Source organism: Myotis lucifugus, unplaced genomic scaffold (genome assembly GCF_000147115.1).
Source record: "Myotis lucifugus unplaced genomic scaffold, Myoluc2.0 scaffold_421, whole genome shotgun sequence".
Classification (NCBI taxonomy): Eukaryota; Metazoa; Chordata; class Mammalia; order Chiroptera; family Vespertilionidae; genus Myotis; species Myotis lucifugus.
Window position 1 is genome coordinate 598012 of NW_005871469.1, and position 14697 is coordinate 612708.

The 14697-nt window shown below is 51.4% G+C and overlaps 2 protein-coding genes across 2 annotated transcripts in view; both read left to right on the forward strand.

The window, feature by feature from the left end:
• HNRNPUL1 (heterogeneous nuclear ribonucleoprotein U like 1) overlaps positions 1-3393 on the forward strand; it is a 32025-nt gene extending 28632 nt beyond the window's left edge. The window contains exons 13-14 of the mRNA XM_006102634.3: positions 1387-1578; positions 2174-3393. Coding sequence (XP_006102696.1) covers positions 1387-1578; positions 2174-2290 — 309 coding nt within the window. The 3' untranslated portion in view covers positions 2291-3393. The remainder of the gene's footprint in view (positions 1-1386; positions 1579-2173) is intronic.
• A 149-nt stretch (positions 3394-3542) lies between these two features.
• Positions 3543-14396, forward strand: CCDC97 (coiled-coil domain containing 97). Its single transcript, XM_014467979.2, has 5 exons — positions 3543-5708; positions 9429-9884; positions 11454-11735; positions 12216-12345; positions 14171-14396. Exons 1-5 carry the CDS (start codon positions 5657-5659, stop codon positions 14289-14291), a joined length of 1041 nt encoding a protein of 346 aa, XP_014323465.1. The 5' UTR covers positions 3543-5656; the 3' UTR covers positions 14292-14396.
• Positions 14397-14697: the final 301 nt, after the last annotated feature.

Below are 14697 nucleotides of genomic sequence, written 5' to 3' on the forward strand. Positions count from 1 at the left end.
TCACTGAATCCCCAAGAAAGCACTCAGAGTTGCCCCTTGCCCAGGCTGGAAGGGCTGATTCTGTTGTCTTCAGGATGTGGAGACAGGCCCTAAGGTTGATGAGGACTTGGCCTCTGCTCTGAGACCTTCAAACAGAGCAGCTCCAGACTCAGCTCCAGTTCTCTGAAAGCCAGTGCTCGGACTCTGGAATGCACAGGCCCTTGTCAACCAGAGTATGTCTCCTTTTATTGTGCAGCTGTTTCCTGAATACCTTTCACATGCCAGGCCTGGGAACAGCTGCCAAGAGACAGATGAATGGTTCCCCACTCCTGGTCTAACAAGAATATTTTCTAGAACAGTAGTTGAGCAGGCGCAGATTCAGGCCCCACCCTAAAACATCCTAGTTTTGTGACCTTGGACTGCCTTACCTCTCTGGACCTCCTTTTCTCATAAAGGACTATAGTTGTTAATAGAATTCACATCCAAGGCTTGTTGTGGGAGATGGTTGGTGGCATCATAGCTTCATGGAACCACAGATCTGGGGTCAAGTCCTGGCTCTCTGCCACTTGGGCCCAATCAGTGATTTAACCTCCCTGAGTCTCTGCTTCCTTCTCAATAAAAGGAGGCTGACAGAGTACACCTCTCAGAGCTGGTGGGGGGACTGGGTTAGTTAATGATACAGCCTGGACATGGGAAGCACTTAGGAAATTACCACTACTACTTTTTTCTTTTCTTTTTTTCTTCTTTTTTATATGAATAAGCTCTTTTATTTTTTTATTAATCCTCACCATAGGATATTTTTCCATTGACTTTTAGAGAAAGAGAGAGAGAGAGAGAGAGAGAGAGAAACATCAATGTGAGAGAGACACATCAAATGGTTGCCTCCCCACACACACTCTGACCAGGGTGGAAGATTGAGCCTGTAACCAAGGTACGTGCCCTTGACCAGAACTGAACCCAGGAACCTTCCATCTGCGGGCCAATGCTCTATCCACTGAGCCAAACCTGCTAGGGCACCACTACTCTTTTTCTCAGTAACTCCTCCCATAATGACTCTCAGAATTTACTGAGTACCCAGTGGTTTGTGTTCACATGCTTATTGAATACAGAATAAGATAATCAAATAATTCTATTGTAATTTTTGTTTTACCGGGGCGGGGGGGGGGGGGGTGTGGACCCTGGGATTTCAAGAGCTGCCTTGTACTTAACTCCCCAGGGTCTGGGAGTCCATAACACCTCTGTATCCTACCCTGCCTTTCCTGCCATGTTGCTAACCCACCTCCCCCTCAGGCCTCCACCTCCACCTGGGAAGTTCCTTTGTGGGCCCACTGCTTACAAAAGTCTTCCCTTCATCCCAGCTGAACTGGCTATTTCACAGAGCCCTGGTTTTTTCCCCCCACTTTCCAGCCGAGTTACAGCCAGCCACCCTACAACCAGGGAGGTTACAGCCAGGCCTATACAGCCCCACCACCTCCACCTCCACCACCACCTGCCTACAACTATGGGAGCTACGGCGGCTACACCCCGGCCCCCTACACCCCACCACCACCCCCTACTGCACAGACCTACCCTCAGCCCAGCTATAACCAGTATCAGCAGGTAGGTATCAAATGGGGACACGGGTTAGGGAGGCTGGGGGCAATGGAATGGAGTGACTCTCAGGGTCCCCTTGCGGTGTGTATTCCCAGACTTGAGTCCTTGCTTATCCCATGAAGATGAGCAGCCTGCCAGGAATTCACCTGATGTCCTAGCAGTAGTAGTGCCCTCGCAGTACACTTCTGTACTGGCTGCTGAACAGCTGGTATCCTAGCTCCTCTCCCCAGTGCAGCAAGGAAAGGGTATAGCAGTGGCCTCCAGATCCTGCCTCACCACCATAGCCAGTGTCCGTTCCAGTGGGTTGGTAATGGGCCACCATACCCGTGATTGAGTATTTTGAATGTGGTCCTTAACCTGTACCTGAAAAGGGCCTTAGGTTGGCAAGCCAGGAGACCTGGGCTGCAGTCCCTCGCTGCCCACCCATGTGGCATCAGGTCAGTCCCTTGTCCTCCCTGGGTGCCTTGATTTCTCTGTCAGGGGACCACGTGTCAGCCGTTGTCACTGCACCCATCTCTACCCAGGGTGAAAGTGGGGTGAGGGGAGGAGCCAAATGGAAGTCTAGATGAGAGACAACTCTGTACTTTTGGTTTCTCCCTAGTATGCTCAACAGTGGAACCAGTACTATCAGAACCAGGGCCAGTGGCCGCCATACTACGGGAACTACGACTACGGGAGCTACGCCGGGAACACACAGGGGGGCACAAGCACTCAGTAGCCAGTGTACCCCGGAGGCCCCTACCGGCTTCCTCTACCAGCGCCCGCCACGGCCCCTCATCTGCCCCCACCAGGTCCTGTGGTGCTGGGGGACAGGTCATCCCAGGGCTGCCTCCCTCCAGCCCACTGCCTCCCCTCTGAGGGGCTTCTTCAACCACAGGGCTGGGCATTTTTCTCTGGTTTCAAACAGACAACAATGACCTTTTATTTTCTCTTTCTCTCCCCACCTTCTCCCTCTTCCTCCTCTTCTTCCCGTCCTCCTTCTTGACTAAATACACCCCCTTCCTTGGTCATGCAGTGATGCTATAATGACTGAGGGGAGGGCCCCTTTCTGTCCATTCTTCCCAGCCCTGCTCCAGACCCTCAGCTTCCCAGACCCTCATGCAGTTGGTTGTAAATTCTTCCAGAAGCTGTTTTACTGTCTACTTTTCAGGATTTAAAAAAAAAAAATCAAAAAATTTAAAAAAAAAGTTTAAAAAGCAAAAAAACAAAATAGGAGGGAGGAAGCAGTGACAGATATTTTTTTGGTAATTATGCTTTTTTTAATTTTTAGAATTTGTCTGTTTTTACTGTGGGTTGGCTGTTGATACTTCATCAGGATAACCATTTCTTTGCTGAGTTCAGGCAACCAATGAAGAACCACACCCTCAAAACAAAACCACAAAATCAACTTTAACCTAACTTTTTATACAATGTCTCAGTTTCCCTTAACTTTGCACACAAGCTTCTGTGTTGAGTTGAATTGTAACTGCTTTTTGTATTTGGAGAGAGTGTGACTATTGAACTTGAAACCTTTTATTCCGGGCGTCTTGGTAGTTTCTGGTGGGATTAAGCCGGCGAGAGGGAAAATGGGGGAGGGGTGTCTCCTTTCCTTCAGAATATGAAGTTTTTCCCACTGCTTCCTCTCCAGAGATCTCCCAGGTGCCAGACCTAAAGGTTTTTCCTACAGTGACCCTCTGATTATTTTTACTTGCCCTTGACCCATATGTTTTAACAGGATTTTAACAGACTGCACTTATTAAGAAATGTGTTTCCCCTGTTTTGTTTTGTTTTCTTTCAATAAATGAGATGGCACCTCCTAGCAGGAAGGAATAAGGGTTGAAACCTTGAAGTGCAATTGGCCTTTAATTGGGGTGAGGGGCCTTTTCAAGGGGACATTATTTACCATTCATTAAACACTTATTGAGGGATTCATGCCTAGCCCCATTTTTGGTGCTGGGGATGCCACCTTAAACCTGGGGCCCTCAGTTTAAAACCCACTAGTTCGTTTTTGAAGTGGTTCTCTGGTCCCTGCCCTTTCCAGTCCACTCACAGTCCCAAATCTCCAAGAATTTGTTTAGAAGGTATGGAACCAGATCCCTTGGTATGGAGGGTAAGTATGGCTAATAGGGGGAGACCAGGACTGGACTCGGGTCATCACTGGGTATCACTGCTCATCCACCTCAGGCCTGGCCTGTGAGCTGGACTTATGATAGTTCCTGCCTGTGTGTCTGGGTCCAGTGGGGATTACAGGAGCTTTATCCAGCCAATAGGTTAGGAACTTGCTCTGTTCCTCACTGGGCCTGGATGGTGCTGAGAGACACAGTATGGCCAAGGCAACCCTGGACCCTGCCCATCCAGGGCTCCCAGGCCACAAGTAACACGGACCTGTCATCAAATGGTGATAGCACCTAGTGGTTAGCTATGAGAGCCTAGGGTGGTGGTGGTGGTGGTGGTGGTGAGGGCTTCCTAGAGAAGGGAAAATATTTTAAAATAGGAGTGAGCCAGGTTAAAGGACATTCTGATTGCATTCCCACAGCCCATCATCCCCAGCAGTTTGAGTCATTTCTTCATTCCCTCTGGACAGCCTGTGTTCCTGGCCCTTTGTGAGGGGCAATGCTGGAGCACAGGAATAGCCAGTTCAGCTCCATCCCTTCCCTCACAGGAAGTATCGCAGCGTGTGGAAGGGACACAGGCTACAAAAAGGAGAAGGGCCAAATCGTTTTGAGGTCAGGGTGGGACATCTAAACATAAGGAGCGGCAGTTGGTGGCTGGTTAGACTAAAAGACGCTAGAGTAAGTGCCCACTCTCCCTGCTAAGCAAGGGCCTCTAGCCTGGGAATTCTTACCAACTCTGGTCTATGTGTTGAGCAACAGCTCCCTCTGCTGGCCTCCATACATTTAAGTGTATCCAGCTATCTGTGTGGGATATGTGCTGGGAATGCAAACTGCTCCTGGCCAGTGTCTAGATAACTGCACCAGCCTCCTCACAGATGTCCCTTCCCCTGAAACCCCTTGCCCTATCCCCACAGGATATAAAGGAGCTCAAGCTACTTAATATGGCTTATGAGGCCCCATACCTGGCCCCTGGTGACCTCACCGTCTTCATCTTTTGCTGCTCCCCCTTTGCACTTCAGATAAGTGATTTGGGGGGAGTCAAGTCCCTTGAATCTATAAATGCCATGATCCAAATTCACATGTATGTGGAATTTTGCATAAAGATACATGAGGTTCTCAATTCTCTGCCGCCCAATCAAGGCCTTCAAGTTAGAACTTATTCCCATTCCATATGAAGCCTTTACAGCAACCAGAACTATCCATGGGTGTGCTCTCTAGATCTTTGGCTTCACCCATCCCCCTACCTAAACCCTTCCCTACCGCCCTTCCTCTTGTCCTAAATCATCTTTCAGGTCTCAACTGGGGCATCTCATCCTCCCAAAAGAAGCCTTCCCTGGGCCTCCAGAATGGGTGGCAGCTCCCTTATCCCCCTCAGTCCATTAGAGCCCTGAACATTCAGGACGGTCACTGGTGACATGTCTACTACCTAAGGCAAAGCAGTTTCCTAAGGCCACGTTTTTCTCCACATCTGCAGATTGTCCCAGCCCTCACCACCCAGCTCATGCTAACCGGAGACCGGGTGTGATGACAGAGCAAGAGACAAGGCTTAGTAAATATTCTTTGAAATGGTGAAAAGATAAAAGGAAAGGCTGGCGTTTAAACTAGACCACAAACCCTTTGAGGCCCTGAAGGGTTTCTCATTCAACCGATCATCCATCCCAAAATTAAGCATGCGGGCTTTGGAGTCACTGCAGTGAACAGGTTGAACATCTTCCTCCTGATATTCCAGTTCCGTAGCAGTTCAGATTGGAGGTGGGGGGAACCAAGTGTTAGGCCTCTGACACGGGTGGCCTTTTCCTTCCTGGCTACGGAGAGTGAAACCTAAGTGAGACACGCATGCGCATAGAAAGGTCCGCCTTCTGCCCGGAACTTTGGTTCTGGGCGCAGCGGGGCATCGGGACCCCAGCGAGTGTGCTCAGCCGGAAGTGGCCGTGGAGCCGAGTTGACGGTGCGGAGCCTACCACGGCGGTTAAAAAGCGTAGAAAATCCGGATGGAGGCTGTGGCGGCGGCGGCGGCGGCGACAGCAAGGGAACCTGATGAAGGTGAGGTCAAGGCGACGCGGAGGCGGCGGGAGGGGGGGCTGCGGTGTCTTTGGGAAATTACTCCCAGATCGCGAAGGAGGACTCTGTAGACCTGCCCTCGGCCTTACCTGTCCCTTCACCACTTTGTCCAGGTGAACCCCTCTCTTTGCGGGCTGACTTTTACTGTATCCCCTTCCCCGAAATTAACCTCTAACACGTTCCAGGCCAGCCTTTTCCATGTCCCGGTTCCTCCTGGCTAACTCCCGGGTTAACTAACGGGAACCTCTCCCCTGCCCCGGGCTTACTCTACCTGTATCTCAGCCAACCCTGTTTCTCAAATTACCTCCTTCATTTTGTGTAACTGAGGCTTCCCTTTCCCCAGACTAACCCTCCTCCTGCCCCATGCAAACTCTGCTTATCTCAGACCAACGGTTTCCTCCGTCTCATTCTAATTCTTCCCCCAAAGTTCTCAGCCCCATCTGCCACCTCAGGGTGCTTGCTGGTAGTCCATTTCTGTGCTCCCCCGGGTCTCTCTCTATAGCACTTTTAATCTATTTCTCCTGATGCCTTCTCGTAAGTATCTAACATGCTTTTGTTTTGCTCGACTTAAAATTCCATCCCCTGCTTCAAAGTAATGCCATGTGGGGTGAAGTGTGGCTGGGAGGCTGAAACATCACTGGCCAGAAATTGATCATTGTTGAAGCTGGATTATTGGGGGGGGTGTACTCTCTATTTTTGTGCATGTTTGAAATTTTCCATAATAAAAAAAATGTTTTAACCTAAAGAGAAAATCTATCCCTTGATCCCATGCTACCTTCCAGAAACCATGTTACCTTTTCCAAAGAGTCACCCATCCTTGTTTCCATCTCCCCGTCTCCCACCCATTGCAGTCTGGCTTTTACCTTCAGGAACTGCTCTGGTTAGGGTCCCCAGTGACCTCCCTGTGTCACCCCATTCAGTGTTTTTCTTATTAGACGACATGGAGAACACAGTGCTATTGGCCCCTCCGTCCTTCTTTAAGGTTTTCCCTTGGTTTCTCCGACACCCCTCTTTCCGATTTCCTTCCTATCGAGCTCAGCCTCTAGTATTTGTTTCCCAAGACTGCTGTAGCAAATTACCACAAACTGGATGGCTTTAAACAACAGAAATTTATTCTCTCACAGCTCTGGAGGCCAGAGTCTGAAATCAGTATCACTGGGCAGATATCTAGGTGTCAGCAAGACAGTGGGGGCACCCTCAGAGGCTTTAAGGGAGAGCCCATTCCTTGCCTTTTCCGCCTTTTGGTGGTTCCTGTCATTCCTTGATTGTGGCCACATCACTCCAACCCCTGCTTCCATCTGTCTTCACATTGTCATCCCCTCCATGTATGTCAGATCTTATAGGACACTTGTGATGGCTTTTAGAGCCCACCTGGATAATGCAAGATACTCTCCCCATCTCGAGATGCTTAACTTAATCACATCTACAGAGACCCTTTTGTTGCTATTGTCGTTGGCTATACAAGGTAACATTAACAAGTTCCAGGAACTAAGACATGGCTATCTTTTTGGAGACTATTTTTTTAGAAGTCTTTCACAGGCATATCTTCTCCCCATCCAATTAGGGCTCTTTCCTAGCCCTTCGTTTCTCATCTTCACACATGTCCCCTCCCCTGCCCTCCCCATGACCTCTAATTTCTTTCAGCTTTAATTGTCTTGACTCTGTAACCCCCACAACTCTGTCCCCAGCCCAACGCTTCTCTCTGAGAAGTCTCTAGCCCCATGTACTAATGGTCTCTAAAATGCCCCTTGATGTCCCCTGGTCCTCTTACTTCATGTCCTGACTGGCGTCAGCATCTTCCCTCAAACCTGCTCGTCCATGTCTTTGTCTCAGACACAGTTTGACTAGTTCAGGGGCCAGAGCTCTGGATCTTAATTGGATACCTCCCTTACCTCCCAGCCCTTCAGCCCCATAGCTTATGGACTTGGCCTCCCAGATATCTTTTTTTTTTAAATATATATTTTTAATTAATTTCAGAGAAGAAGGGAGAGGAATAGAGAGATAGAAACATCAATCATGAGAGAGTCATTAATCGGCTGCCTCCTGCATGTCCCACACTGGGGATCGAGTCCACAACCCAGGCTTGTGCCCTGACCAGGAATCAAACCCTGACCTCCTGGTTCATAGGTAAACACTCAACCACTGAGCCATGCCGGCCGGGCCCCAGACATCTTTCTAACCACCACTCCTCTTATCCCTTCCTCCACAGCACCTGCTCTAGTCTAGCTCAGCTTTAAAAAAAATTTTTTGTGTGTTTAAATCTTCCCGTGTCCGGCTGGCATGGCTCAGTGATTGAGTGTCGACCTATGAACCAGGAGGTCACAGTTCAATTCCCAGTCAGGGCACATTCCTGGGTTTTGGGCTCAATCCCCAGTGGGGGACATGCAGGAGGCGGCCAGTTGATGATTCCCTCTCATCATTGATGTTTCTATCTCTCCCTCTCCCTTCCTCTCTGAAATCAATAAAAATATATATTTTTTAAAAATCTGAAACCCATGTACCTGTAATCATTACCCCCTTATTCTTCTCCATCCCAGCTAAGCTACCTAAAGGAGTTGTCTATACTTTCTTTTTTAAAATATATTTTTATTGATTTCAAAGAGGACGAGAGAGATAGAAACATCAATGATGAGAGAAAATCATTGACCAGGCATGTGTCCTTAACCAGAATTGAACCCAGGACCCTTCAGTCTGCAGGCCAATGCTCTAACCACTGAGCCGAACTGGCTAGGGCTATACTTTCTTTTTTTTTTTTTAAAGAATAGTTTATTGATTTTTAGAGAGAGAGGAAGGGAGAAGAGAGAAACATCCATGTGAGAGCGTAATATCAGTGAGCTGCCTCCTGCACACCCCTCACCGTTTTGGTGCACAGGACAACAACGCCCAACCAACTGAGCCACACCAGCCAGGGCAAGGAGTTGTCTATACTTTCTGTCTGTACTTAGCTCCTGCTTGCTGCAGCCTAGCTCTCAGCTTTCTACTTTCCAGGGCCTGTATTGTCTTTGATCTTGCCTATTCCTCCATCAACTGGGTGCTTCATGAGGGCAGGAGCTGGCTTGGATTCCTCCTGTGGCTCCTCAGCATTACTCAGTTCAGGGCCTTGAATAGCTTTAGAGTTGCTAAAGAATGGTTTGGAAGAGAATGAATGAGTGAGTGAACAAGTTAGTGAATGTATTACATTTTGTGAACAAACGAAAAGGCAAAGAATTGAGTGAATCGGTGAACAAAGTGGTAAAGGACCAAGTAACTACACCAAACACTCTTGCCTCAGGGCCTTTGCACTGGCTGTTCCCTCTGTCTGAAACTCTTCTCCGCCAGAAATGTCATGGTTCAGTTCCTCACCACCCCAGGTCTCTACTGAAATGTCACTTTTTAGGCAAGCTTTCTCTGTCTTAAAATTGCAGCCTTTCCCTCTCCCTGTCCCCCATTTTCTCCTTTCCTCTGAATTTTTTTGCATAACTCCTAAACCACCTAACACTGTATGTTTTCTAACACACTATATGTTTTTATTAAAGGTTTTTGATTATCTGTGTCTCCCACTGAAATGTCAACTTCTTGTTTATTGTGGTATTTCTAGGGCCTAACACAGTGCCCAAATTATAGTAGGTGCTCAATAAATGTGGAGTGAGGGACTGAGCACCCAGTCCCTCCTACTCACCCCCACTCCCATTCCAGACTAAGAAATCTCCCCTCTACCCACAGGCTGCACAGAGCCCACTTCTGGGCACTGGGGGGAGCTGAGCTGGATGCCAGTCCCATCCAGACCCCTGGACAAGGTGGAAGCAGCAGAGGGCGTTCCAGAGGCCCTGGGCAATGACACCTCTGGGACTGAGAATGCAGCAGTGAGTGCTATGCTGCATGCCGTGGCTGCCAGCCACCTGCCTGTATGCAGCCAGCAGCAAGGAGAGCCTGACCTGACCGAGCAGGAGAAGGTGGCCATCCTGGGCCAGCTGTATCACGAGAAGCCACTGGTGTTTCTAGAGCGTTTCCGCACAGGCCTCCGCGAGGAGCACCTGGCCTGCTTTGGCCACCTACGTGGTGATCACCGTGCAGACTTCTACTGTGCGGAGGTAGCCCGGCAGGGCACCGCTCGGCCCCGCACCCTGCGTACACGCCTGCGTAACCGGCGCTACGCTGCCCTGCGTGAGCTCATCCAAGGTGTGGGGGCAGGTGGACTGGACAGGAGGGGAAAGCGAGGCAGAGCTAATAAGAAGGATGCAAGAGCAGAAACAGACAGAGATCCTGGGAGACAAGTGCTGAGTCAGGGATTCAGGGGGAGACAGACAAATGTGAAGTGACAGGGTGACATTAGGTAGACTACACAAATAGGGACCCAGGGAAAGAGAATGGGAATGACCGAAGTACCATTTCAGATCTGTAAACCGAGGACACAGTGCCTAGAGCCGTGATAACTGGTTATCTGTCAGGAAAATTAGAACCCTCCCTCACACCGAACACAAAGGCATTGCTGGAAACCTAGGGGAGTGTGTTTATGACCCTGAGGACATAAAGGCCCTCTCAAACAAGGCACACGTGAATGAAAAGCATGAAGGAAAACATCAATCAATACCTGTTTGACCATGACATGACAAGTGTTTTTGTGACCAAAGACACCAGAACTAAAGGTAAAAGATGAGAGCAAATGAAGCAGAGAAAGTGAAGTTTCTTGTTAGGGAAAAGGCATGGGCTGAGGGAAATGAAAGAGTGGGACACAGCAACAGGTGAGCAAGATGAAAACGAGAGAGAATGGGGGGCTGGATGACAGAAACTGAGGTCAGAGAAGGAGGGGGTGACAGAGAGCCAGGAAAAAGGAGGGAGAGAGACAGAATCTGGTGGGAAATACAAAAGCTGGGGGTAAGAGAGCGCAAGATGGGAGGCAGGACAGGGACGGTCACGCTCAGGTGCTCCAGAGGCCAGGATTCAGGCAGATTCCCACCCTGGGCTCTGAAAGTAGGGCAGGAGGGACCAGGCTTCGTTTAACTGTCAACTGAGGCACAGAACTGCCCCTGTAGGAACAGGCAGCCAGGAGAGATGCAGAGGACCCGGGTTTAGGGTGCTAGGGATGCCAGGCCCACCTGGGGGGTGGCTGCAGAGAGGAGCACTAGGGAGAGCTGGGGTCTGGAAGACCACCAGGAAAACCACACCTGGGCAGAGGCCTGTTCTACCTGCTCCTGTGCGCACACATGCCAGCTCCCATAGACATACACTTAGGTGTCCAGATGTGTGCGCCAATAGCCAGAACGGGGCTCAGTGGACAGGCACACAGCCTATAGACTGCGCATACATCTGCCTGCAATATCTGCACACTTTAGTCACACAGGTACCTGTGGCAGTGTGTGGACACCCACGGGAGGATGTGGGCAGGGGATTGTGAGTCCTGCCCTGGCATCTTGTCCACAGGCCGCCAGTGCCTCAGGGGCAGGATATTCATGGGCCTTACTGTGCAGACACATGTTTGGACACATGAGTAGGCATGCAGATACAGGCCTGGTCACACAAATGTGCTCAGATGCATGCATGAATACTGGTGGCCACGGGAACTCAGGCATCTGCATATTTTCCTACATATTTGAATGTGTGCACACTTGCATTTGTGTGTTCATGTCTTCCTACCAGCATGATCACACACACACGCATGGACACATGTCTGCCTAGATACCCTCACCCTGCACGCAGCCCCTGGCCCCGCCCATAGGCTCCTGACCCCACTCTGTCTCCTCTGTGCAGAGGGCGAGTACTTCAGTGACGAGCAGATGCGGTTCCGGGCTCCACTGCTGTATGAGCAGTACATCGGGCAGTACTTAACCCAGGAGGAGCTCAGTGCCCGCACCCCAGCCCACCAGCCACCCAAGCCCGGCTCCCCCGGCACACCCCCTTGCCCACTCTCCGACCTGCTGCTGCAATCCTACCAGGAACAGGAACTGCAGCAACGGCTGCTCCAGCAGCAGGAGGAGGAGGAGGCCTGCCTGGAGGAGGAGGAAGAAGAGGAAGAGGACAGTGACAAGGAAGGTGAGGACCAGCAGCAGGGGAGCCCCAGTATCTGGACTCTACAGTCCTGGAGTCTCCTCAGTCCATGGCACCAGGCTGGGCCCCACCTGCAGGAGTAGACATTGAGTCCCTGTCCTGCCTGACCCAAGAGCCCTGTGTGCCCTAGCCCTTCCCGACCTCTCCAGCATCTCTCTGCCCTCAATCCTCAAAAGCACCAAGCAATCCCTCGCCGCCAGGCCTTTGCTCATGACGTTCCCTCTGCCGGGAATGCCTTCCCTTCACCACCCTCAGGTGTCTAGTCCTGACCCTATTCTGCAGCCCGCGGAGCACTGGTTGTCATGTGCTTGGTGTGTGCTCCAGGAGGGCAGGGACTGCGGGCTTTCTGGTCACTGTTATGTTCCCAGTGCCACCCAGCACAAAGGATGCAGCTCTCTGAACTGTGTTCAGCACCTACCCGAGTGTCCCCCTCACACTCCCACACTGTGGGTGTCTCCCCCGCAGACCAGAGCCCTGGCAAAGATTCGGAGGCCTGGGTTCCCGACTCTGAGGAGAGGCTGATCCTGCGGGAAGAGTTCACCAGCCGGATGCACCAGCGCTTCCTGGACGGCAAGGACGGGGACTTTGACTACAGGTGCTTCATGCCTCTACCTCCTCGTCCCCCAACCCAGCACCCTATAGCCCTCAGCTGCATGCCAGGTCCCAGGCATCTCCATGGAGGGCCTCCGTGGTGCTAGAAGGCCCCAGAACAGTTCCAGGCCATGGGCCCTGGGGTCAGACAGCCTCAGGGTTTCAGATCAACCAAAGATCAGAGGGTGACCTTGGACTAGCTTTGTCCATCTGAGAGCCTCGATCCTCTCCCCAAATGTAAGGAGGGAATGAGCAGGGCTGACATTCAACTCAATATTGATAAGATATTGAAACATTTTCACTTGGTGGCCTGGCAGGATGCCACTACCCCAGGCCTCCCAAATGTCCCCCGGAACCCCACACCTCATGCTGCAGGAAGTAATCCCTGGCAAAGCTAATGTGTAGTGGGAGGGGCCTGTGATGGGGGCCCTGCAGTGTTGGTGGGTAATTTCTCCAGTATAACCTCGGGGCCAAGATGCATGGGCCACCTGCTTTGAAAAGGATTTTACTATCAGGGAGAAGGACACAGGAGAGTAAACTATCAAAGATAAGTGGTTTGTCCACTGAGGCAGTCTGGCTTGTGGTCCTGAACACCGGCATGGCAGCAGAGGGCTCTGGTTTCAAACACAACTCTGATGCAGTGTGAACAAGCAGACCTTTGGGGGCACGTCAGCTGAATGGGGATCATAACAGCCACTGGCCCAATCTGGACACCCTGGCTCTGGAGTCAGGTGCAGGTGGTCACTTCCAGCCTGGACCAGCCTTGCAGCCTGAATGTCCACAGAGTAAGTGAGGGAGGGAGCCCTCAGTGAGGGCACCATTGCTGCCATAAAACCCACAAGGAATCCAGGCCTGGCGTGAGGAATGATGGCGACGAAGCCTGTCCCCTCTCCAGAGGCCACTGCTGGGCAGCAGGGCCACATGTTCCCTTGTGGTGTTCAGCCACCTCGTGCCGAGTGCCTGCTGTGTCCAGGCTTGGGATAAAGCAGGAAACAAAACCGATGAGAGGATTCCCAGCCCTGAAGGAGGTCCCACTGTAGTGAGGAAAAGAAGCATCAAGCGTTTGATGGTGATGGGCCATGAAGAAAAGGTGGGGATGGGGGGAGACAAGGTGGCCAGGAAAGGCTCTCTGAGTAGATACCTGCAGGAAGTGAAGGGTGAGTGACAGATATCCGGGGGAAGGGCCCTAGGGTGGCACGGAAGAATAGCAAGGCTACCCGAGTGGCAGGAGGGAGGGCAGAATGGACAGGGCTTTCTGCACAAAGTGAGCTTGATGGGAGCTGAGGGAGGATTTGGAGTGGAGTCCGGCTCCTCACATTTTAGGATCACTTGTCACTTTAATGCAGTTTCTGGGCCTCAGAACTAATGATCTTGGGACAGCATAATTCTTTGTGAGCGGGGCCTATCCTAGTGCACCAGAACGCTGAGTAGTACCCTGGCCTCCACCCACTAGGTGCCAGTAGCAGCTCCCCAGTTGTGACAACCAAATGTCTCCGGTTATCACCAGATGTCATCTGAGGGGACACAGCCTTCCAGGCTGAGAACCACTGCCTTGGGAATGTGGGCCCCAGTGTCACCATATCACATCTTCCAGCTTTTTAAGAGAAACCAGAAGTTTTTATGTAAAATCTCTGATTTGGAAAATACTGCCTTTTGTTTGAAGCCCTGAGAGACCCAACATCCCCCTCCAAGGGGGTTAGCTGAATCTTAGAGCTGCCAGCATACGGCCTTTGACCTCACAGGGCCGAGCCATTTCCCCAGCTTCCCCGAAGGGTGGGGTCTGGGCCCAGGCAGAGCCAGCCTCTGACACCCCCCTCCTCCCTCTGCAGCGCCGTGGATGATAACCCCGACTTCGACAACCTGGACATTGTGGCCCGGGATGAGGAAGAGAGGTACTTTGATGAGGAGGAGCCTGAGGATGCACCTAGCCCGGAGCTAGACGGGGACTGATGGCCCGGCCACCCGCCCTGTCCACCCCCCACCCCCCAAACAAGGCAGCTGATCAGTGGCTGGCTCAGAGACTTTCTCCAGGGACCCCCGTGAAGCTGCCTCAGAGGGTCTGGTCCCATCTCAGACTGCCCCTCCCACTGTGTCTGCAGTTCCCCCCAACCCAACCCTGCTTCTGTCTTCATTGCTGTTTCTCTGGGTTTCTTTCTCTGTCTTTGGTCTCTTTTTCTCCCTGCCTTTCTGTCTCCCTCTCTCCACCTCAGTCTCTTTCCTCTCTGCCTTTCTGTTTCTCCTCCTCATTCTGTGCCTTGGCCTCTGTCACCACAACAGGGCGAACATCCTTCCCTGGACCAAGTCCAGCAGGGTCCTTTGTAGCTAGAGCCAGCCAAGTCGACACCAGTGCCCAACT

Excerpts from the sequence above, each read along its gene's own strand:
- CCDC97 (XM_014467979.2), top strand. The coding sequence starts at position 5,657 with ATGGAGGCTGTGGCGGCGGCGGCGGCGGCGACAGCAAGGGAACCTGAT. Across the intron at positions 5,709-9,428 it reads AGCAAGGGAACCTGATGAAG|GCTGCACAGAGCCCACTTCT; the intron begins GTGAGGTCAAGG and ends CTCTACCCACAG. Across the intron at positions 11,736-12,215 it reads AGAGGACAGTGACAAGGAAG|ACCAGAGCCCTGGCAAAGAT; the intron begins GTGAGGACCAGC and ends TCTCCCCCGCAG.